The 25763-nt window shown below is 45.5% G+C and overlaps 2 protein-coding genes across 4 annotated transcripts in view; one reads left to right on the plus strand and one right to left on the minus strand.

Annotated features, from left to right (window-relative positions):
- The window catches only part of chrm2a (cholinergic receptor, muscarinic 2a), an 89187-nt gene extending 77511 nt beyond the window's left edge, over positions 1-11676 (plus strand). For both annotated transcript variants that reach the window (XM_030440037.1, XM_030440038.1), the window contains exon 3: positions 1181-11676. In XM_030440037.1, the coding sequence (XP_030295897.1) occupies positions 1222-2730 (1509 nt within the window). In that variant the 5' untranslated portion in view covers positions 1181-1221 and the 3' untranslated portion in view covers positions 2731-11676. The remainder of the gene's footprint in view (positions 1-1180) is intronic.
- A 1208-nt stretch (positions 11677-12884) lies between these two features.
- The window catches only part of ptn (pleiotrophin), a 54069-nt gene continuing 41190 nt past the window's right edge, over positions 12885-25763 (minus strand). For both annotated transcript variants that reach the window (XM_030440469.1, XM_030440470.1), the window contains exon 5: positions 12885-13774. In XM_030440469.1, coding sequence (XP_030296329.1) covers positions 13719-13774 — 56 coding nt within the window. In that variant the 3' untranslated portion in view covers positions 12885-13718. The remainder of the gene's footprint in view (positions 13775-25763) is intronic.

Below are 25763 nucleotides of genomic sequence, written 5' to 3' on the forward strand. Positions count from 1 at the left end.
CTTTCTTCTCCTCACTAGGTTGAAATGAATCAGGCTCGGTGCTTCGCCACCATGCCAAGGCTTTCTGTGCGATATCCTCATTTGACTCGTTGCCTCATTTCCTCTCATCTCATTTTTCATCAGTCATTCATGTGCATATACACTGTGCAGTCCATTTTTAGTGAGGGTTTTTTTGTTCCCTCTCTCTCCTCTCAATAATGAAACAGGTGCCTAATGGGGAGATGTTATTTACGCACTGATTATGAAAAATATCTGTGCCAGATATCCGTGCTTGTAATTACCAATTTAATTGGCGTTCAGCCAAAATTGTCAGTGTCGCTTGATGAATTGCTTTTCCGACGGGCTGAAAGCTGGAAGGCAGAAAAGGTCACATACAGATGGTTAAGGGAAACATATATTCAATTATATTTTATATTCTGGATCATCATCACTCTGCCTTCAAACATTACACATTGAAAGATGGAATTGTAGCATAATACATGTATTCATACTGGATGTGAAACCAATAACTGCATTTTGAATGTTAAAGTGCTGCTAATGTACCACATTGATTTGGTATTTTAATTTAGATTCATGGGTAGTTTTTTGTTTTAGATTATTTAGACTTTTGTAAGATTAATTTTCCTAACTGTTTATAAAGGGAGCGTCCATATTATCTTCTTTTGGACTAGTGGAAAGAAAACAAAACACAAATGTAGTTCAGGTTTCTGTTCGGTCCCATATTACGCTCATTTTTATGTTCATACATTTATTTTCGTCGGTCTACTCAACTTTCTTTACATGCTTTTAGAATTGATGTATCTCTATTCAGCTTCTGTCTGTCACTTGTAGCTGTTACGAGTGAAGTTGGAGCATAAGCATCTTGATGGGTACATAACTTTACAGGCTAGAGAAGGCATGAAAGTTTCTAATATGATTTTGTTCCGCAGTTGTTGAATTTGCTAAATGTCCTTGAATGTTGTGTACAGCACCTTTTTTAAGAAAAGAGGGTTCTTTCTGGGTTGAGAAGGAAGAAAAGTATTCCTGAAAGTGTCAAACTAAATAGCGTAGTATGCATGACCCCTGTTTATACATCGAATTCAAAAGGCTTGAAATGCAAAAAAAAAAAAAGGTGAAGGTGATACATCGTCACTCACACCTCATCTCAAATCTTCTCTTCTCCTGTGTTCTCTTTCTGTAGGTTCCATCTGAGTAGGAGGTGGCAACGCAAGACCAAATGCCATGGATGTATTCAATTCCACCTACTGGAATGCCTCCGAAGGCAATGACACAGAAGTTGTGGAAGAGAAAGAGAGCCCCTACAAGACTGTGGAGGTGGTGTTCATCGTGTTGGTGGCCGGTTCCCTCAGTTTGGTCACAGTTATTGGAAATATCCTGGTCATGCTTTCCATCAAAGTTAACAGGAACTTACAGACTGTCAACAACTATTTTTTATTCAGCCTCGCATGCGCTGACCTAATTATTGGACTGTGCTCTATGAACTTGTACACAGTCTACATAGTGATCGGGTACTGGCCTCTGGGGCCGGTGGTGTGTGACCTGTGGTTAGCCTTGGACTACGTTGTCAGCAATGCATCTGTCATGAATCTTCTCATCATAAGCTTTGACAGATATTTCTGTGTCACCAAGCCCCTCAGCTACCCTGTCAAAAGGACCACCAAGATGGCAGGAATGATGATTGCTGCCGCCTGGGTCCTGTCTTTCATCCTCTGGGCACCAGCCATCCTCTTCTGGCAGTTCATTGTTGGTGGGCGGACAGTGCCTGAGAAGGAGTGCTACATCCAGTTCTTCTCTAATGCCGCAGTCACTTTTGGCACCGCCATCGCCGCCTTTTACCTGCCTGTCATCATCATGATCCAGCTGTACTGGCAGATCTCCAGAGCGAGCAAGAGCCGCGTGAAGAAGGATAACCGAAAGCCCTCGGGTGCCAATCCAGAGCCCCTGTCGCCCGCCCAGAGGAGGAACAACACACCAAAACCCAACAATAACAACGTACCAGGGGAGGACACAGGACGTTCCCAGAGCCAGAACGCTGAGGATGGAGCTAACCAGCATGATGGAAAACTGCAAAATGGCAAAGGACCTTCCTCGACCACTGCCGAGGGAGAAACTGAAGGCGATGACGTGGAGAGGGAGAACTGCGCTCCTGGAGAGGAGAAGGAGAGCTCTAATGATTCAACATCCGGCAGTGTGGCTGCGTCCAATCAGAAAGAGGATGAGGCGGTACCCTCTACCGCGAACTCCAGTGTGGAGACGAGCCAGCCACTGCCACGCCAGCGAGCCAAGGCAGGGGGCTCCAAGCTGACCTGCATCAAGATCAAGACGAAATCACCCAAGGGTGACTGCTACACACCGTCCAACGCCACCGTAGAGATCGTCCCGGCCACAGAGCGGCAGAACCACGTGGCGCGGAAGATTGTGAAGATGACAAAGCAACCTCCCAACAAGAAGAAGAAAGCGCCGCCATCACGGGAGAAAAAGGTGACCCGCACCATAATGGCCATCCTGGTAGCCTTTGTAGCCACCTGGACTCCTTATAATGTGATGGTGCTTATTAACACCTTCTGCTCCAGCTGCATCCCCAACACAGTGTGGACTATTGGCTACTGGCTGTGCTACATCAACAGCACCATCAACCCGGCCTGCTACGCTCTGTGCAACGTCACGTTTAAAAAGACATTCAAACATCTTCTCCTCTGCCAGTATAAGAACATTAGGTCAGCCAGATAAATATGGGTCACTTATGAGAAAGAGTTGCCAGTGTGTGTGTTAGTTTGTGTGTGTGCGCCATCCGTGTGTGTGTGTTGAAAGAGGTGTGTGAGCATGACAAAAACTGCAAGAGCACATTTGGAATTACTTTAAATCATTTTATCATTTCTCTCTTTTTTTTTCAATTTCTCTCTCAATAACCGGTTGTAGCACTTTACACAAGTTCAAATGATGCCAGTTGCGTTGAGATGTGTTGTGCAGAAGCAAGAAGCAGCACAGATACGGAGGGTTGTGAAAAATTCAGATTCATTCAGTGTTGTGAGCCGAAAAAAATAATAAAAGAGCGAGGGTTTGTAAAGCAGGGAGCACTTAGGAGTGACACTAAGCTGATAAAAAATAGAGGAAAAAACAAAAAAATAAGATAAAGAGCGGGGGAGGATCTGTGCTGTACGAAGACACAAGAAAACTTCAAAATGGGAAAATAGGGCTGTCTGAATTTACAAACCTCAGAAGTTTGAAGTTCAGAGAAGATACCTGTAGATAGCTGTACATATCAGTGTATACTCAATATTAATGTGAGTGCACACGTGGGAGTGCGCTGGCTGGGAGTATGCGCGTACGCCCACGTGTGCCCCTCTGCCTGCCTTCTTTCTATCCGTCTGTGATCCTCATCATGGCACTTCCAACCAGCAAACATGTAGAGTAAAGTGGGGCAGCTTGCGTAGATTGCCTCCGAAATGGTCACATCAGGGTCGGATGCGATTCCCATCTACCCGTGAGCCCCCCGTGGGAATGAGTTACCATTAATACATAATAGGTATATAAATATATTAGAGCTGCACTTGTCAACCAAGCAGTGGTGAGAAATCATTTAGGACTTAAGGAATCAGTTCAGCCAAATCACAAAAAAACACATTTTCACTTACGTCTACTTGGCCAGGTACAAAAATGTGAGTTTTCCAAATGTTGACCTCCACTCCAAAACAATGGATGTGATTATTTTTTGTAATTTTCATTAACTCTATCCTGGATGTTGACCTACTTTGTACCATAAACATCCACCCAAAGGACTGACACAAACTCAGCTTCTAATTTGAACCAGTCAAATCAATCAATGAGCCTACTAGACAAAGCTACAATTAGCTTAGCTTAGCATAAATACTTTGAGCATCTATTGCATTATATCTCCTTTTTTTATGTGAACAAAAACCAAAACTAAGTTGTGTTTTCTTTTTTATGTGTTGGACTAGTTTTTGGTAATGGGTCAAACGTTTCCTTGAGGAAGTCACTGCACCCGGCCAAGAAATAATCCCTCAAATAACCCCCGTGATAAACAGAATTTACAACTCACAATTTGCTAGTATGTAAACAAAAACCAAGCTGTGATTTTACAAGTGTTATTATTTTTGGAATCATTTTTATTTATTTTTGGAAGAAGCAAACATTCCCTCATGATTTAGGGTCGATGTGAGGAAGTCACTATCCACCAACCAAGAAATAGTCCCTCACTTAACCCCCATAAAAGCAAGAACTTGTTCATCGTAGAAAACTCACAAAATAAAACCTGCCATGTGTCACTATGAATTACTATGACTATTTTTTATATTTATGTGTTCATTTTATTATTATTTTTTCGGTTGGGTGCAAACATTTCCTAATGTCTTGTGGTCACTGTGAGGAAGTCATTGCCCCCAGCCAAGAAATTGTCCCTCACATAACCTCTGTAAAAACCATTACTCATTTGGAAATGTGGGATTTTTATCAAAGAAAACTCACTAAATACAACCTGCCATGTGTCATTTTTAAGAATAGCCAAATATCTCCACATAGATCCTTGGTAAATATGCTTATTCGCTGTCTTGGTGAGGACAGGATACATTTAGCTTAGCTTAGCATAAATACCCTGAGCGTCTGACATCTTACATTTCCTCCATCTGTGTACAAAGTCAAAATTGAAAGTGTTTTTATGTGTGGTACTATTTTTTTGGTAGGGAGCTAAAAATTCCCGAAGTCTTGTAGTCACTGTGTGGAAGTCACTGCTCCCGGCCAAGAAATAGTCCCTCACGTAACCTGTGTAAAAACCATAACTTGTCCATTTTTACCAAAGGAAACTTGATTAATTTAACCCGCAACACATCATTATAAAATAATAACCAACAAGACCACACAAGAATTATGACCACAAAAAAAAAGTAAAATGTGACATGTGATTGTTCAGTCGCACTCTTTGATTTCGCCAGCCGCTCACATCACATCACGTCAGCTTTCACAACCGCTGACAAGATGCTTGATGTATATTTCATGGCAAAGATGTTGCTGCGAAGATGTTAAAGTTATTCACGACTGTGGGGATCCTTCCTACTCCGTCAGTGAAACCAGGTGGCCGGAGCTCAGAGCTGTGGGAAGGCATTGTGTGGTGTGTGTTTTTTTTTAAATTCGATCTATGGTGTGTGAGGATGAGTGGGAGACGTCACTTGATCTTGCGGATTCGTGGATTGATGAGTGTGTGCTGTACCGACGATTGTGAAACGTGAGTGTGTGTGTGTGTGTGTGTGTGTGTCAGTGTGTGTGGATTTGTGTGTGTGGGTATACCTGCTGACATGTGTGTTTGCTCCAGGAGTGGAGTTTACTTCTGATCATAGGTTGCGACCTCGTGATTTAAATAAGGGCTAATTTACCGCGTCTTCGCCGTGCTCATTTTGTAACCCATCTCCTTCTTCATTTAAAAAAAAAAGATAAAAAACTCACAAGAGAGTTAATTAATTATATGTAAATCATTAAAGTAATACATAGTTGTGCTCATTTTAATTACAAAAGAAATGAGAAAATATCAATTTACTGTAAGACGTGTTCTGTGTACTCATGCGTGTCATCCATCATTTCAACCTATTAGACAATTCTCAGTTACATTAATGTATGCTGTAGGAGCTGATGATGAATATGCATGAGCGCTTGCCATCAGGAGGCTGCCACAGTTGCCGGTAGGGGGGCGCGGCGCAGAATTACGCCCGCAAAACCGAGCAAGCTTCCTCGAGGCTGTCTCCTTAAAGAGAGATCTGGGACAGATCCTATAATGAAAACTCACCATGAGGCTGATCAGATTACGGGACAATGTGGAACACCTACATTTGAGATTAAAGATTGCCCATTACACGCTCAGCTTGTGCTCACTTGCTGCGCGCCCATGCCCCACTTAGTGCTCCACTCAGCCCCTGATCCTGTTATAGTCTCTACCTCATATACGAGGTCATGAATGTAATGTAAATATCACGTATGCATTCATTAACTCGCTCTACCATTAATTCTTCGACTCGCTCTCTCTCCTCCGCTTCCCTCCTGCCATGTCTCAGCTTCTTTATGTGCAGAGGCACCGCAGGATAAACATCCTTTCACTCGCTTTCAAAATTTCAGAGTTACAGAAATAAGTCACAGTTTTTCGCATTGAGCCGGCACGCTGACATTTACATTTCTTTGCTCGCAACCTCAAGCAATACGGTGAAATGCTATTTAAAAATGCCGGGAGCGAACCTCGGGATGCCTCTCAAGCATGTAGCCGTGCGTCAGCGGTGGAAGGATCCTTCACTTGAATTAAAATTGCAATATCATGACATTGAAAATAAAAATAATATATACCAAACCCTGCATTCGGAATTCTACTCGACATGTCAGTTTACCGCTCACGTGGTCTGTAGCTCTGGAGAAGTCTCAGCTCGAGCTGGCAGACTTCAGTATTTTTAAAGCCCTCCCTACCAAAAAACTTTATTTTAGATATTCTGTTTTTCTTTATAAATGAAATGGTTTAACCGTCAAAACTTCAGCTAACCCAAAACAGCTAAACGACCCAACAGACGGCATCAGATTTGGATTTAAATGTTGCTATATTCTGATTTCTTTCCACTTTAACCAGAGAAAAATCTAAATCTCTGTTCTTACTTTGCCTGTTTTGTGTTCATGTAGTTTCTAGTCATAAGTAGGTGATTGAGAAAGTGTCTTCAGGGCCTTTTAATAGAACTTCAGCCTTTTTCACATGGGACTAGTAATTAGTAATTATGGCGGAGGTTGTCTGTGACCTTAATCCCATGCGAATCTGCCACGTCTGTAACTTGTAAAGTAAAAATTCAGCTGCAAATCACCTACCGTGTTCGGCTAAAACACAGATTGTGTGATGAAATAAGTCCTGTTGTCACCTGTTTTTCTGTTATACAACAATTTAGAAATGTAGGAAACTGTGATCCCTCGTAATATGTTGAATATGCGGTGATTTCAGTTTATCCAAGTGCAGCCAGAGAGATGCTTTTACTTTATCTAAATGAGCTAAAAATGTGTATTTATGCTTCTAACACGTGCAGTAAATGCTGTAACAACTCTGAGTCACATTAATAATGTGGCTGCTGAAGAACAGACACAGAAAAAGTAATTTTCTAAACAAAAATGGCAGAAATATTTTGGTTCCAGCCCCCTAAATGTGAATTTCAATGAAATAGCCCGACGCATTTGCAAATTGTAGAAAAGTATTAAAAGTAATTGTACTCTGATGTACATGCTGAATATTCAGAATTTTATCATTGATTTGTTATCACTGATGGATAATAACTAAGCGGATAACGGTGCATTATAATATGCTTAATATGAAAAATACTCCATGAACTAACCAGCTGCTGTCAGACTGAGTAAACGGCACATTATTTTCTTCTTAAATGGCAGTAAAGGTATAAAATATTCAAGTGAATGTACTTTCCACCGCTGCTGCACACACACGGATGGTCCGTGTTGATCTATCCGAGCAGTTTGAAGCGGGAATGGAGGCATCCATCCAAGTTCAACATCCAACCATCCGTCACGGTTATAAATCGAGCCACGTCTGTCTGACATCTGTCACACATCTCAGCAGTGGGTAAAGAGCCGTCCGGAATATCTGATTAATCTGTGCTAAGCTGTCGTTTGAGTGATACCAGCAGGAGAGTAAGTGGCTCGCAGCTCGAGCCGAGGTCCAGGGGTCCCGGTTTGAGTCGCTGCTTGGGTGTTTGATGGAAGGTGATGGCAGTTTATCACCTCCCGGAGCTGGGAGATGGCCCGGGAAGCATCTAAAAAAAAAGCAGTGCTGCTCACTGCAGTTATCACCCCGGCACTTCAAACACCAGGAGCAAAGTTCTCATAAACCGTTTTACTCCCCCCCACCACCCCATTGCTCCTGTTGCCAAGTAGTTGAGCAGACGAGAACAAAACAACGGTCTTGTATCAGCCCTTTCGTGAAAGCGGGGAGAGTGGATGATGTGAGAGAACGTGGGCATGCGATAGAACGTGGAAGCGTTGTTGGGTGACAGTGAAAAGAAGAATGGCTGTCACGCATGGGAGGGGGAAAAGCGACTGATAGCCCCCAAGGTGTACACTTTGTACGTTTGGAACAGATAAGCTTGCCTTTGTAGTCATGGTTACAAGAGGTTGAGAGAGAGAGAGAGGGAGAGAAGGGGGGGGGGGGGATGGAGGGTTGTCACTGACAAAATCCACAGCTAGAGGATCACGCTTGCATGTGGACCATGTTTGGAGAAGTCACAGTCGTTCTGGGCGGGTCAGCCAAGGGTTCTGCTGCAGGAATTCGAGTGTCCCAGACGAAAACCTGCCGCCTGGCGTAAACACAGCGTGACGCGGCGCTGTTTACCATCCGTCCTGCGCTTTTATTGCATCTCATCCTCATGTTGTGCAAACACAATCCACCATTCCCCCCCCGCTTCGAGGCTGTAATGACCTTCACATCTCCACGAGTCCATTGTAACCCATCAGCGCTCATGAACATAAATTCCGATGTTCATCCGTCCTAGTATGACTAGAATAAACATTGTCTCTATTGTAGTCAACAGATCATAATGTGCCGTCAGAGCTAGCTGGGCTCCTCTTCATACGGCTTATGTCAAAGGGCTAAACTCCTTTTACGGAGAACATATGACATGAAACGTTTATCAGAGACGACTTCAAAATCTAAGGTTTCTCTGGCTTCACTCGTGCTGAGAGTGATCTCTGCAGTCTTGTGCAGCCACGTAGAAAAGAAAAAAAAAACAAAAAACGCAGCAGCGTGAGTGCATGCTGCAAGATTTTTATCGGGAAAAAAAACACATTTATATCGCCAGATTGTACGGAGCAATTTGAAGTGCCTTATCCAGAGTGACATAAACAAATTGCTCTTTTATCCTGAAACCTGTTGTGTTGTTGGTTGCGTGTGTGCGGGAAGGTGTGTATGGTGCTACATTTAAAGGAGACCTATTATGCTCATTGTCAGGTTTATTAGTTTATTTTGGGTTACCACTGTTTCTAAAATAACCAACAGTCAAATGGCAACGGTAAAAGACCATAAAATCCAAAATAGTACGCCTCCATAGAAGATATATTTTACCACAAATCAAGAATCAGTGCTTAACTGTAATTTCTACTGTCATTATATGTAGAAAACCCACAATTTTACATTAAAACCACAGCTGCCGTTAATTTTACCATAAAGTTGAAGTCTGCAATAAAATATCGTACAGTAGAATACCAGTAGCTGTAGTTGCCAGAATTGTACTAATATAAAATGAACCTGTTAAAGGTAAACTGCAGTTAACACTGCAGTGTATGCCCCCTCTGTCTGAAGGCTCTGTTTAAGCTCCTGTCTCTTTAAGAACCCCTCCCCCTGATTACCCAGTCTGCTCTGATTGGTCAGCTCAAACATGCCTGAGCCAGCACCACTCACCTTGCCTCCGGTCGTGTGTTCAGCTTCATGTTATCTTCACTTCTAACATGAATATCAGCATAGCTCGTGAAAAATGTGCGACGTGGTGACACAGCGTGATGTCACAAAGTCATTGGATTATAGGCGGGGCTGGTGACGAGGCGTTTCAGGAGCAGTGTTTTCTGTGGGAGAGATGAGCTCCTGTTGGCGCAGGGTTTGTTTTTGACTTTCAAGGCCTTTTACATGCGGCAGGATCTTCCATTAACAAACTGAGGGAAAGGGGAAAAACGAACAAAAGCATAATAGGTCTCCTTTAAGAGCATGTTATTCAGCCTCCCAAATTAACTTTTTTCCTTTTTTTTCTGGTAAAGATGTTGTTTTTCTCGGCTCTGAGCTCCCATTACTATAATTTCCGTCTTAACAGTCACTGCATGATTGCAGCCGGCGATGAGAGTTTGGACTGAACAATCTAAAATGATCATCCCAATGCCTTCTGAAATAATCAAAAACTGTACAGGACACACTCACAACACTTACATATTTCAATATATCCTGAAGGCACAGCGGGCTATTTTGGTTGATTTTCCATCCGGTGTGTGTGTGTGTGTGTGTGTGTTTGTGTGTATTCACAGTTGTCATATGGGAAATTGTGCTTTCCTGTGCAAACCCTGCGTGTCTGCCATTACACCGACATCAGCGCTGTCATTTGAGTGTACATGTGTGTGTGTGTGTGTGTGTGTGTGTGCGTGTGGCTTGCATGTGTGCAGTGTTTTATTTTTCTCTGCATGAAGACATCCGATTGGACAAAATATCACGGCACACATCAGGGAAAGATGCACACGGTGTGATTGTCTCTCCCTCCTGTCATCAACACTTCCTCTTTTCAACCAGTCTTTCAATAGCAACAGGCTTCCAAAGACTCACTTAGACACAGCTTTGCGTGGTACTGGAACACATATAGATACATTATATTGTACATTTTCTATCACATTTTATAAAAAAAATCTGTTTATCATTGTACAAAGTACAGATGTAGTATTGCAAAAATTAGAATATGATCCGTGTACAGACAGTTTCTTCTTCTTGGTTTCGAGATTAAAAGTGTTGTTTAAAAATCCATGAAAATATATGAATAGCTTGATTTATGGAAGAGTTTCAAAGAGAATATGATTATAAGAGCAGGAGGTATAAATATATGTGCGTTTTCTGGGGGCACGATGGTCGGAAGAAATGGATTCCTGCCTTGCAAAAATGAGTGACCGGATCCAAACTTTTTTTTTTTTTTGAACCTCGGGGAGCATGGTTCCGGGGGATTTTCAAGAGTGACTTTTGCAGCCAGAGAGAAAAAAAAAAGAAAAAGAGCAAACCTGGAAACCTGGAGGTGGACAAAAAAAAAAGCTAAAATGTGTTCCAATGTGACCCAGAGGCCCAGAGGGAAGAGGCTTCATTTCGATTTCTCACCTGTAAATTCATAAGGCTTCACACTCACCTTGGCAAAGAAGCTTGCTCTCCCCCGTCTGCTATATTACTGGACACACTTTATAACTTTTTGCAATTTTAACATCCTGGGGAAAAAGATGTTTCTTTTTCTTTTTTTCTTTTCTTTTTTTTTTTCCTCTTTTTTCTTCGTGGAGCAACCAAAGTGTTGAGCTGTTTGACCCGGTCTGAACTTTGCGGGGGGGTCGTGTGGATTTAAAAACAAAAATCAGCAAATAAAATAAAAACAACAAAACAAAAAAAAAAAAAGTAAATCTCAGTAGCCTGCTGCAAGTGTTAAATGTACATGACAAGTGTTCATTTTTCATTTGATTCTGTATGTAGATGTTCATTGTGTATCACTCACTGTGGCTTGTGGCTTCTCTTGCGATAGGAAAAATACATTTAAGAGTCTATTGTTTGCATTGTATATATCTATATAATACATTATATGTAATTGGGATGTGGTACATTTGCAATGTACATACACGTCTTTAATAGCTACTATCTGAATGTCCCCCCTCCCCCCCTCCCAAGAGTCCCTCATTTATTCTCCTCCCCCCTCCCCTCCCCTCCCACTATGATACTTCCTGTACAGTAACAATGGTATTGATTTTTTTTTTTTTCCTTTTTGATGCGTTCTTGATTGATTATTTGTTCTGGACAATGAAATCTGAGTGTTTACTATCACTGGCCACCTACAACACTGTAAGATGAACTGCATCAAGTGGTTACATTGTGCCATACTCTCTCAGAATGAAATTCAAATAAATATATATCAAAATGTGTTTTGAGAGGTTTCGGGAGAGTTTTTGACCGTCGGGACTGTTGATGGATGGCGTGACAGCTCTCCGAACTGAAGCTGTGAGGCCTCTCGATCGCCCCCTGGTGGTTGGCTGCGGTACAGGTTATAAATCTTGCCCCCCTCCATGTTATTTAATGGGACCAGTGAATCCTCATGCCTGGTCAGTGGACCAGCGCTAATAAGTTTGACCCTCTTACATCGAAAAGTCCAAGTCAAGGGTCAGTTGAGGTGGTTGAATGGGCTTTTCCACCCAACACTAACCGAATAGTTTTGGTGCCTTAACCTAACCAAGTAGTTTTTATTGTCTAACTGGATGTTATATATGAAGTATTGTTGCTAGCTTCACCTCGGAGCCCTTCACGTGCAAAACCACCACTAGTTTTGGAGGTTGTGGAGAGAGTCGTAGTTTGACTTTAAGGCCACTTGACCAAACTACTGTATTTGACAAGCTGGGTAAGAGAACTTGTTGAATGGGAAATGAGAAATGTAAGGGGAGATTATTTTATTCAAGTAAGTACCCAACCTGACTTACTCACTTACTCATTACGTATGTCAAGTCAATTTTTCTGATCCACTTGGTTTTAATTAGTTATTTAATGCAGTAAAAGAGGGTTTGATGTCATGAGTCACATCTTGAGCAGGCGGGTTTATGGGCAGGAACTCCATACTGTGGCTCAACCATGCGATTACTACTGCCCAGACTGTTGCTGTGTCTCAATTCAGGGTCTGCATCCTTCGAAGTACCCGGCCTTTGCGGTTTTCGAAGGCGAGTCCTTCTGAGAGACCTTATTAACCACGTCAACCGTTGTTAAATGGGATGGTCTGGCCTTTGGAGCATTTCCCAGTTGCATCACCAGATGTTTTACCCTTAAGTCACGATTTCTTCTTTCTTTCTTCTTTTTCGGGCGCGCAAAGAATCTTGGGATATGTGAGGCCACGAAGGATAGTTGCGGTGCATCCTCCAAAAAGAGGGAAAAGAAGACCACATTTAGAGGAGCCTTCGAATTGTGGCAGCATTTTGCGCAGCATTGTGACGTAATTGGCCTTCAAATGCTCCTCCGAAGGATGCAGACCCTGAATTGAGACACAGCAAATGTCTCCAAATGATTTCCACATTCACAATATGGCACCTTTCATCTATATAAGTCAGTGGTGGGGATGCACAAGGCCAAAGAGAAACATGCGTCTAAGTGTATTTTTTATTCATTTTTATTTTCAGAAACTTAACAGGACACAAAGGGGAATGTTAAATCCAACTGAGGACTACAATACTGAGCACTTTAATTTTTTATTTGTTTATTTATTTTTTTTACAGCCAGGAGCTGGAGAATAAAAATCAGTGGGTATAAATTGAGGTACAACAGAGCAGCAGGAGGAAAAAACACAAACTAAAAACAGTAAACCAGTTTGCACACTTGGACGATAGCTAATTCATGCAGCCCCCCCGCCCACCCCACCCCCCAGAAAAAGAACGAGCTTTATGTTTATTCTTACAAGAAATAAAAGGAGGGACATCATAGCACAGAGGAAATGGGGTAAAGTCTGACCATTAACTTGAGATTTTTTCACTCAAATTAATTAAAAATGTTTAGAACAAACAGCTTCATTAAGTTGGGGGCATGGACCAAAGAGGTTTTTGTTTTTGTTCCAAATCAGCGTTAGGCTATGCAACTGTATCACAAATCCTATCCAATTGGTTCTTAAGAGAATAATCCTAGGAGTAACATCATTAGGTAAGAACACTAGTACACAGATCTCTTCCATATTCATTATTCGTCCCCTATGGCCGAGTATTATATCTTCTATCGCAACGTACGAGTCGTTTTTCTTATCAGGTGCTAGAAAGAAGAAAAAAAAAAGTCAAACAATCTCTAAAAGTCTTATTTCCACTGTTTTTTTTTGTTTGTAAAAGCTCTATAGGTTCCCTACGGTCAACCTACAGGACATATAAAGAGGAACCGTGTTGAAACGGGGCAGTGGACGTCTCTCCGCCCCTCCATCGCTCCGTGGTGACGAGCGTCCTCGTCAGTCCATTTGGGCGCGCTCTCGCTTCTTGCCTTCCTTCTTCTGCTTCTTTGCGTCTGCGAGCACACCGGAGACAAACAAAAAAAAAAAAAGTTACAACCCTCAGTGTTTACTCAGACAGTCTCTTTTCTCTCTCTCTCTCTGCCCCGGGGTGATGTGTTTTTTTTTGAAAAATAAACAAATCCCATTGTGTCCATGAAGAGCACAGATGCTCCGCTTCAGATTGCAATAATCAACCGTAGGAGTTTTTAATTAGTTTTTATTTGCCAGAGTGCAGGTTTAGCGCCGTGACACTGGATGCAGTCCCTCCCCTCCCGCGCTCTCCCGGGGATTGATTCGGTGGCTGTGTCTGCGCCCCATGAAAAACCGGCTTTATCAACTTCCCGCAAGAGTGGATCGGTACCTGGCAGCCATGACAGACGCCACAGTTCACGGCCTCCCTTCCCCTTTTCTGCTTTGCGGCCTCTCCGCTCTGGTGAACCGGAAGAGAGCACAACCCCGCAGCGATTTTTTGGCTACCTATAGCTCCTGGCTAGCTGTTTGTTGGACTGTCAATCATCCGGGCTATTTTTGTGTATTCGCTGGTCTGTATGCACGCGCGTACGTCTCAATCCGTTCTCCTCTGAACATATGCCTGTTATAGATATGGTTCACATGGAAATTGACGTTTTTGAAAGACCTATTTTGTCGCGAAATGAGATGATTCCCGGCCAAATAGTCGCCTTTTCACGGGAGGCATTTCGAACATCTCGCTGTAGGAAAGACACAGCTGTATAAATTAACTATGGTTGGATTCCATTTCAGGGTCCGGGTGTTTAATTTATGGCTCTCGGGATACGGATGTGCTCCCTTTCAGCCGTTTTGTCTTTTTCTACCTGTCTGCACAGGCGCTCAAATCAAAACTCCTCCACGCTTGTTATAGGAAATCACACCAAGTGCTTTTGTGAGGTTCAGTAACATTTACTGTGATGTGGTTTAATATTATTTTGTAACAAGCTGATGGTTTCAGATTTACATTCAAAATAAGCTATTACAGACAGAGTTGGGTATAAACTCACTTTTTTATTCATGTTTCTAAAAGTTTTATCGGAAACTTTATTGAAATAATGACACTGTAGTTCTGATTTCGCCTGAGCGCAGCTTTAGGCATTAGTTTGTAATACTAAGTTATTATTTTGAGATAAGTAAGTCATTATTTCAAGAGTGTTTTTTAATCATAATTACTTTTTTGGGGGGGTTCAACACATTGCTCTGATGGACTTCCACGTCATCGCACTAATTAGTTCAGCGTCGGCGCTCTTTAAATGTTCCACCATGGAAACATTAGACTGCTGCGGCAACACAGAGATTGTCTTTTCAATCTGATATCTACGGTGGATGTGGTGAAGTCAGAGTATGTGCCTTCCTCAAAAATATCAGTGTGTGCGCTTCGTGACAGGTGACTTATGTTTGCTAGCCTACCGCTAGCACTAGCAACCACAAGTCGACGGTGAGCTCGTTCACTGTCTTACCAAAGAAAGATGAAAATCAGAACAAGTCTGCTCATACTGACACCTGCAGCTTTATGAAATGAGTGTATTCAGTTCTGTAAGCTAATAATGTGTGGATCCTGCTCTACGAGGTTTTAGGTAATGAGACGATGTCAGGTGCACCTCTGTTGGGTTTGTGGTCTTTCTGATTTTGTATTTTCACAGTCTTACAGCTTCAAAAGTTTTCTGAAAACTAGTTAAATTTCAAATCGGCAGTGAGCAACATGGCAGTTCATGGCACGAGTCGAACAGGATGAAAAATTGTCTTTCACTTTCACACTTTCATTCACTGCCATACATTTCTTTCCTGGAAAAAAAAGGTCCCACGGTGGCCCAATGGAAGGAGACACTTACTGGATTGTGTTGTGAATATACAGTAACTGTGTGTTTCTCCGTGTGTTTGATCATCTTTTACAAAGCACATGCATCTGTTTGTATTTCCCCAACACTTGGCACTACTAATCTTCCCCCCTGTAAGAAGTGTTTCTCTAGCAACCTTTTCATCTTGCGACGTGTTGAACAGAGGTATCAGCCCGGCTAATCCACACACCCTTTTTGTTCGGGGCCATGTTCCCTAATCCAAAGCAAGTTCCCACACCAAATTTAGATCCTCCCACGTCGCTTTTATTCAGCTTTCAAAACTCAAACGGCTTTATTTAAATGGAGATTTGTGTCAAATGAGAAATAAAACATTAGCGCATACTTTCATTTCAGGGGCAAACTACTGAAAAATTGCATTAACAAAGCAGATTCGATTAACGGGCCTGAAAAATCCAATAAGATGTAAGTAATGAGTGAAAAACAGCATCTCGGTGCATCTCAAAAGAAATGAAAGTGTGATTATATACGAAAAGACTGTCGATACTTAAATCCTGCATCCGTTTTTCTGTGAATGGATTATCTTGAGAGGACACATCCACAACTCACAAATCGTCTAACGACGTGCCGGCAAATAGTTCTGAGCGCTGAAAAGGTGCTGAATGTGCGCCGAGAGGAAATCTTTTTTGGAATCTCTTCTCGTCACCTCGTTGCAAACTTCCACGGCCATTAAGATTTTGACATTGCAAAGCACTCTCGCTCATGCAAATACAGATATTGCTCCTTTTGTGTGCCTGTTTTCATTTGTTTTAATATTTCCTCTTCCTCCCTCGTGGTGTTTTTGTCAGCACATTCTGCTCTCCGGGGAGAGAGATGGAGGAAAAAAAAAAAAAAGGGATTCACTCCGGCCCTGTTTGTATCTGCTCCATATATGAGTTGGGGACTCTCATACCAGGAGTGCTTTCTGCTGCATTTGCACATTACACGCCGCCGCTCGCTCTCCTCTCTGCTTCTGACACGGACTCATAATCGGTCCTGTTTTCTGTCTCCTCCAGCTCAAATCCGCCCTGAGCCGAACCACAGTGGGGGAACGTACTGGGCCAAAACCGAGTTAACAGCGAAATTAAGTGCGTGCTGAATAAACTTGACACTCAAAGTAACTCTGCAGATTAATATCCGGCACCAAAAATATTAAGCACGAGTTCACAGCGACAAAGATTAATTTAATCTAAGATTAGTTCTCATCAGAATTTGACATGTCCAGGTTGAAAGTGAGTAAATCCAGATTTAAATACAAGCAGAGCTCTGTTGCACAATTTAAAAACTAATCTCCATTTAGCAAATCCAAATTTAAACAAAAATGAATCCCAGTTTAATCAACATGGAGATGCTTGCTTACCCACAGTCAAAAAGTAAAACGCACAAAGAACAAATGTGCCTCCTGTCAGGAGCTGGTAAGTAAAGATGGAGGCAGAAACCACACAGCAGCAATGTCATGACTCTGGGTTTATGTCTCTGTATTCTTGTGTTGTGTGTCTTGTGTCTCATGTTTTGATTTTCCATGCCCTCTTGTGTCATGTGTTCTTTAAGTTCTCCTGTGTATTTTCCTAGTTGCAGTCTGTCTCCCTCTGTCTGTCAGTGTTTTGTCCTCCATGCTCCTCCCTCTCGTTACCTCACCTTGGCTCCTCTCTCCTCACCTGTTCCTTGTCTGGTCATTAGTCTGTGTATTTAGTCTGTGAATCCCCTGCACTCCTTGTCCGTTCATTGTCTCTGCCAGTGTCTGTTCATGTCCATGTTCCTGCCTTGCCTCCTCTCGTGTCTCATGGTATGTGTTGGATTTTGAGTTTTGCAATCTGCATTTTTGATTTTGTACTTTGTCCTTTTGTTTGCACTTTGTTTAGCTCTCTTGGTTGCTACTTTGCTTTTGTCTCGTTTTTGGTCTTGCTCCTTTTTGGTTTTTGTACTTCAGCTTTAGTTTTATTAAAGCTCGCCTTTTGTTCCCCTCATTGCTGCCTCTTGTCCTCTGATTATCTGCGTTTGGGTCCAACTCCTATATCTCCTTAGTTTTCCCTTTTTACCCCGACCTGACAGAATGAACGGACCTAGTAAAATGGACCCAGCAGACTACAGAAAACAGCTCCTTGACATTGAGGAAAAATTGTGGGGGGATCTTGATGTCAAGACTGATGAAAGGGAAATGTTACAGATAATAGCTGAATTTAACAGGACAATGTTTGATAGGCCTTGGTTGTGGGCAGTTCCATGCGCCATGGAGTTAATTGCTGAAGTTGCTGACCTGAGGAGAACCTTGCTGGTCAAACTAAGCAGCAGCAACTCCCAGCAAGCTCCCAGTGTTTCAGCCCAAACCCACGCCACAGCCACAGCCAAGCTACCAGCTCATGCCTCAGCTCCAGCCTCAGCTGAAATGTCCCCTTTTTGTGGAACCCGCCTGGCCTACAAAATGCCTCCACCAAGAAAGCGACATTCTCGGCAGCGTCCTGGCTCCTTGAAGTCTGGCAATGGAGCCCCAACTCCATTGTCAACTGCACAGCCAGCGCTTGCCGGGTTTGCACCGCTAAAGGTGTGGCTGACATCCACACCTGCCAGTGGCCCTCAGTCGGCGGCCCGGTCGACACCTGCCAGTGGCCTTCAGTCGGCGGCCCGGTCGACACCTGCCAGTGGCCTTCAGTCGGCGGCCCGGTCGACACCTGCCAGTGGTCTTCAGTCGGCGGCCCGGTCGACACCTGCCAGTGGCCTTCAGTCGGCGGCCCGGTCGACACCTGCCAGTGGCCTTCAGTCGGCGGCCCGGTCGACACCTGCCAGTGGCCTTCAGTCGGCGGCCCGGTCGACACCTGCCAGTGGCCTTCAGTCGGCGGCCCGGTCGACACCTGCCAGTGGCCTTCAGTCGGCGGACCTGATGACGCCTGTTCCGGCCTGTGGCCTTCAGTCGGCGGACCTGATGGCGCCTGTTCCTGCCTGTGGCCTTCAGTCGGCGGACCTGATGGCGCCTGTCCCTGCTCCTCGGTCGGAGGCCCGGCCGAGGCCTGTCCCTGCTCCTCGGTCGGAGGCCCGGCCGAGGCCTGTCCCTGCTCCTCGGTCGGAGGTCCGGCCGAGGCCCATGTCAAGTCCTGTCCCTGCTCCTCGGTCGGAGGACCGGCCGAGGCCCATGTCAAGTCCTGTCCCTGCTCCTCGGTCGGAGGACAGGCCGAGGCCCATGTCAAGTCCTGTCCCTGCTCCTCGGTCGGAGGACCGGCCGAGGCCCATGCCAAGTCCTGCCCCAGCGCCTCGGTCGGAGGACCGGCCGAGGCCCGTCCCTGCTCCTCGGTCGGAGGACCGGCCGAGGCCCATGCCAAGTCCCGTCCCAGCGCCTCGGTCGGAGGACCGGCCGAGGCCCATGCCAAGTCACGTCCCAGCACCTCGGTCGGAGGACCGGCCGAGGCCTGCTCCTGCTCCGAGTCCAGTGCCAAGTCCTCGGTCGGAGGCCCGGCTGAGGCCCGTTCCTGCACCTCGGTCGGAGGACCGGCCGAGGCCTGTCCCTGCTCCTCGGTCAGAGGCCCGGCCGAGTCCCATGCCAAGTCCAAACCCTGCACCTCGGTCGGAGGCCCGGCCGAGGCCCGTTCCTGCACCTCGGTCGGAGGCCCGGCCGAGGCCCGTTCCTGCACCTCGGTTGGAGGCCCGGCCGAGGCCCGTTCCTGCACCTCGGTTGGAGGCCCGGCCGAGGCCCGTTCCTGCACCTCGGTTGGAGGCCCGGCCGAGGCCCGTTCCTGCACCTCGGTCGGAGGCCCGGCCGAGTCCCACGCCAAGCCCTGTGCCTGCTCCTCGGTCGGAGGTCCGGCCGAGTCCCACGCTCAGTCCAGCGCCTGCTCCTCGGTCGGAGGTCCGGCCGAGTCCCACGCCAAGTCCCACGCCCAGTCCAGCGCCTGCTCCTCGGTCGGAGGCCCGGCCGAGTCCCACGCCAAGTCCCACGCCAAGTCCAGCGCCTGCTCCTCGGTCGGAGGTCCGGCTGAGCCCCAGGCCAAGTCCTGTGTCTCCTCCTCGGTCGGAGGACCGGCCGGGGCCAGTGCCAAGTCCAGTGCCAAGTCCAGTGCCAGCTCCTCGGTCGGAGGCCCGGCCGAGGTCGCCCGCTGCCACCCACCGTTCATCAGTTTCCAGGCCACCAGCTCCCTGCAAACCCCTGTTGGTGGCCCGGCCAAGACCCAGGAGGTTTCCCCAGCCGGTGGCCCGGCCAAGACCCAGGAGGTTTCCCCAGCCAGCGGTCCGGCCTCAAGAACGCCTTCGCCGCCGGCCTCCAGTGGGTCCCAGCCCACGCCTTCGCCGCCGGCCTCCAGTGGGTCCCAGCCCACGCCTTCGCCGCCGGCCTCCAGTGGGTCCCAGCCCACGCCTTCGTCTTCGCCGCCGGCCTCCAGTGGGTCCCAGCCCACGCCTTCGCCTTCGCCGCCGGCCTCCAGTGGGTCCCAGCCCACGCCTTCGCCTTCGCCGCCGGCCTCCAGTGGGTCCCAGCCCACGCCTTCGCCTTCGCCGCCGGCCTCCAGTGGGTCCCAGCCCACGCCTTCGCCTTCGCCGTCGCCGCCGGCCTCCAGTGGGTCCCAGCCCACGCCTTCGTCGCCGGCCTCCAGTGGGTCCCAGCCCACGCCTTCGCCTTCGTCGCCGGCCTCCAGTGGGTCCCAGCCCACGCCTTCGTCTTCGTCGCCGGCCTCCAGTAGGTCCCAGCCCACGCCTTCGTCTTCGTCGCCGGCCTCCAGAACGCCTTCGTCTTCGTCGCCGGCCTCCAGAACGCCTTCTTCTTCGTCTTCGCAGCCGGCCTCCAGAACGCCTTCGTCTTCGCCTTCGCAGCCGGCCTCCAGAACGCCTTCGTCTTCGCCACAGACCTCCAGAGCGCCTTCGCCTTCGCCACAGACCTCCAGACCACCTTCGCCTTCGCCACAGACCTCCAGACCACCTTCGCCTTCGCCACAGACCTCCAGACCACCTTCGTCTTCGCCACAGACCTCCTGAGGATCTCAACCTTCGCCCCCGCCGTCACCCTTCTGTGGGCCTCAACCTTGGCCCTCCTCCTCCTCCCATCATCGTTTGGACTTTGGCACCCCTCCCGAACCCCCTCCACCCTCCCGGCTTCTTTAGGTCTCTGTGTAATGGGTTCCTTTGGGGCATCTGGAAGCTGCCCCTTGAGGGTGGGGTACTGTCATGACTCTGGGTTTATGTCTCTGTATTCTTGTGTTGTGTGTCTTGTGTCTCATGTTTTGATTTTCCATGCCCTCTTGTGTCATGTGTTCTTTAAGTTCTCCTGTGTATTTTCCTAGTTGCAGTCTGTCTCCCTCTGTCTGTCAGTGTTTTGTCCTCCATGCTCCTCCCTCTCGTTACCTCACCTTGGCTCCTCTCTCCTCACCTGTTCCTTGTCTGGTCATTAGTCTGTGTATTTAGTCTGTGAATCCCCTGCACTCCTTGTCCGTTCATTGTCTCTGCCAGTGTCTGTTCATGTCCATGTTCCTGCCTTGCCTCCTCTCGTGTCTCATGGTATGTGTTGGATTTTGAGTTTTGCAATCTGCATTTTTGATTTTGTACTTTGTCCTTTTGTTTGCACTTTGTTTAGCTCTCTTGGTTGCTACTTTGCTTTTGTCTCGTTTTTGGTCTTGCTCCTTTTTGGTTTTTGTACTTCAGCTTTAGTTTTATTAAAGCTCGCCTTTTGTTCCCCTCATTGCTGCCTCTTGTCCTCTGATTATCTGCGTTTGGGTCCAACTCCTATATCTCCTTAGTTTTCCCTTTTTACCCCGACCTGACAAGCAACAAGCTGAAACAAAAGATTTTCACTTTGGTTCAATCTGTTCCCCAAAGGCAGCCATGTTATGTTACACCTCCTCTGATTTATATGATTTAATGCTGCATCCTAGTTATAACAGGAGTTTAAAGTTTTGGTGGAACAGAACTGAATTTAAATAAGATTTGGGGTAAACATGACAGAGGTTTGAATATAAACTTTCTTAATGCTGCACACCACCTTATTAATAATAATGTGATAATACAGCAATGTCAAGGGACCATTGAGTACATTTACTTTTCATACTTCAAGTATTATTAAGATCATGTAAAATTTAAATGTGTTTTTTAAGCAATTTACATTATTTTAGTTGACTAAAGGATGTACAGTAAATACTCCTTCTATCATATATGCCTTTTTATATATACATGGAGGAAATGTCACCCTATAGTGTCATTAGAGTGAAGCCACCGGCTGTGAACGTCATTGACCTTCTCTCGACTGTCATCTGTCAAATTATGGAATTAATGCCTCTCAAATCTTTTTTTTTTTTTTTCCTTTTTGAATATGTGATTTAAAATACTTGCATCAAACTGCATTAAAAGCAGTGAAGCTGTCACCAGGAGACAGACACTTCCACTTTTAACAGAGAGGTGTTTTAATCTTAATTATAGGATTCATATACTCGCTTATTGTACCTTTAAATGAGTTCCTTCCACTTTGCCATTAAATCCAAAGAATGTCTTTGGATAATTTCAAAGAGGTCATCAGACGGTGATTGATGGTGTGTCGGTTATATTTTATGTCGGAAAATCAACCTTAAAGTGTTAACCTGCTGTTGGGGCACGTTTTTGGCCGGCCATCCTAAAAAACATTCAACCTTCCTGTCTTAAATTAACAGTTTCTGCAATTACTGTCAGCCTTTTGTACGACAGGAATATGGAGTGAGTGTAATAATATAGTATTCAGTGTGTCTCTGAATGGAAGTCTTTGATAAAAATTCCTTTAAGCCCAGAACACCACCTGTCCGTCCAGAAAGAATAGCACAAACAAAACGGCTCGGACCAAATTCAGACATGCCAGAAATATCTCAGCAGAGCCTTTTGTTTAGCCTGAAATCAACTCCGGTGTCCAAACACTCCCTCGCGCAGCCCCTCACTCCTGTTCTGCTCAAAAGAGAAGGCGGGGACCTTGAGGTTTCAACAGGCATTCATAATGTTTCATTTCTGTCACTCTTTGTTCTCCCGCTCGCTCCGCGGGGTCTGTGCTTCACCTGGGCTAGACAGCGAAGACACGCAACTCTGAATCTCAGATCGCTCCCAAGGCGCCTCTTAGCATTGTCTCCTCCAGAATCTGCAAATGACAGATGCTACCTCCGTCACAGGAACCTGCTGCAGTCAGGGGAAACCTATCTCCCATACCCAAGGTGGCTGTTCAGAATTGCAGATTCAGCCGGGCAGATCTCTGCTCCCAGCCGGGGGGGTTAGATAGCCTCCCCTCTCCATCTCAGTCACTCAGAAGCCAAACATTTATGTTTTTTTTTTTTTTTCCATAAGCCCTCTGATCCCGCTGCTGTGGACTGTATCTCTGCCATCCCCTGACACAGAAAGGCATCCGCAGTTTCCCTTCCCGTGCACACCTCATTGTGCACAGCACCCCCTCTTTCTTTTTCCCAGTAACCTCTCTGCTTCCCAGGGCTTATCATCCAACTGGCAGACGTGGGGAATCGCGCCGCACATCGTGCAATCACATGGCGAGGTCTCTCTTCCCAACTGTCTCCCTTCATCTCGGCCACTGTCATCCTCGCTCCGCTCTTCTGTTGCCGACAGCTCTCACGCCTCTTAGGCTGTCACTCCGCATCCACACATCTGGCCTTCATTAGAATGGATGTGCGCAGGTAGGCAGGTACACATGGCTGCAAACCAAACACGTTTTCCCCCCTTTTTGCATTCACACACGTCCACAGGAAGGCGCCTGAATATATACGTTTAAATTTGCATTTTATGACATTAAAAATTCATCTTCACATCGATACCTGTGCATAATGGAGCACGATGGAATTAAATTTGAAAAGCAGAATAATTAAAGTGTCATGTGCATGCATTCATGCATCTTCTACAGGTTTTTATTCATTTGATTTCACACTTCTATTCAGGTTTTTCGTGAATTTCTTTGCTGCACAACAGCACCTGAAAGGATCTGGTGATTAAGTTCGTCTATGCGGTGTCAGTTTATTTATATTTGCAAAATGACTTTTGATGACAGGATAGCAAAAGCAAAATAGCTTTATGGAGTTTGCATGTTTGCCTTTGCACAATCCAAGTATGAATGTGAGTGTGACGGACACTGATAGATTGGAAACCCGTCTACATTGGACCATATATTGAATAATGGGATAGAACGTGGAGACCCGACCGGAGTTTAACATAAAATTCTAATGATGTCAGTCATGGCAGTGGCACTCAGTAGAGCGCATACCTCCGCCAAGGCCAAACAGTCCCCGTTTGCACTCACTCATATATACCAGCCACCTAAATGTGCATGATTTTTTTTCTTTTTCATCAACATCTGTGCATGAAATTAGTGAAAATGACAAAAACACCCAAGGTCGCAAAGTTAAAGAAAGAGAGAAAACAACTCCTGGACGACCAGCAGAAGTTAATGGGATCCATTCTGGGCCGGGACGCATCCTCCATCCAAGTTCTGTAGAAATCTGTTCAGTAGTTTTTGTGTAATCCTGCTCACAAACCAACAAATAACGAAGAATCACAGGTGATTGGCAAGTGACGTTAAGTGAGAACTGATAGTAAGTGATGGACCCTGACGGGGAAATGTCACTGCCAATAATCACAAAGTTGCTGATTATGTTAAATGTAGAAGCTGCGTGACTCTAAAACGGCCAGAAAACTCCGAATTCAGCCTCGTAGTGACAAGTGGAGAGATTATGCCGGATGCCTCTGGCTGCTGCAGCAGAAACTGTGTGACATCGTGGCACAAACTCAACACTTCAGCTCATATTACCTGTGTGAGGCTTGAGTCGAGTTCAGTTCAGGTTCCATGAATACCACCATGTCATTGTTGGGCTCTTGCATTGGCCAATTACTCCAGAATTAAGTCAAGTAGAGTATTAAGTTTAAATTGTAGGAGCTGAAAAGTTTTAACACCTTTAAATTACAAGACTACTTTGTCATTTTGAGGTAATAGTTTTCTCGATTTTTCAAAGTAAAGTGACTTTTTTACAGCAGAAACTAATCATCACACAAAGTAAAGGGGAAAAAAAAATCATCCACACTTCTCTACACCTTCCTTTTATAAATTCATACATCCCTGTATGTTTACAAGTGGCGTCCTGTACCATATATATGCAGGGAAAACATGGAGGAGGAAGAACACTGATAGCAAGTCCAGTAAAGTCGTTTATGATTCACTACCGAGAAAGAAGTTTAACAGACTCCGGCCATTGAAAAGCCGACAGATGTGTTGCAGTCGCAGTAAACTGTCTCAGAAGTGCTCATGCTGTCTTATGGTAGTACGCAGCTTCACCTGACCGGCCCGTTCGATCTGGAGCGACGTTAAGGTTAAGCAAACTCCGCGTGCAAACCTTTGTGTGCACACATGTCATCTGCTGAGCGTGATAAGGGGCGCAGTTTACGACCGCTGGCAGCGATTCTGCCCTCATTATAATCCTGTTTGGACAATGGGACATCCACAGCGGGTCAGTTACATCCTTGTTTACATAATTAACAAAAGGGCACGGACTCACTTGGAACGGATCGGCCGCTTTCTTATCGCCGGTTTTACACCCGTCTCTCCGCGCGGACGATATTCTACACGCGTCCACATTAATGTTCTCCGATTGCTTCGACTCTTGTGCCGACTTGAGTTTTTTTTTTTCCCCCCCCGACGACCGTCCGTTTCCATAGAATGTGGGAAGTGTAGGAGCAGGAAGAGCGCCCTGACTTTGACGCGAGTGAAGGAAAAAAAAGCTAAAAGCATGTAATTACAGCTGAATAGTGAGTTAACCTATTCACCCCTGCTTCAACACTGTCACTCACGGCCACAACTTAGCACTTAAGTAGGTGGATTTCCATCACGCTGATGGTGGATTGACTGCGAATGTGAATTAGAGCTGGAAAAAAAAAATCATTCGCCAGGGTTTGTTGGATTTAGCAATGACGCAATCAGTCTGACACGTTCCAGGAGACGAGATGGATCAAACGTACACGCCAAATTATCACAAAGAGGTTGGAGGAAGTTCAAAATACACCTTGATGTATGCCGACGCTGGTTTATCATCGTTTGAGGGAAATGCAGGAACTTTTATTTCATATTTTGAGCTGCTGAAACACACCGATCTTCCAAAAAATGGCACAGAAATACACAAGCTTGTCAGGAGGAATATCAGCAGAAGGAACAGAGACTACAAGATGGTTAACATCCCTT

This window comes from Sparus aurata, chromosome 14 (genome assembly GCF_900880675.1).
Source record: "Sparus aurata chromosome 14, fSpaAur1.1, whole genome shotgun sequence".
Classification (NCBI taxonomy): Eukaryota; Metazoa; Chordata; class Actinopteri; order Spariformes; family Sparidae; genus Sparus; species Sparus aurata.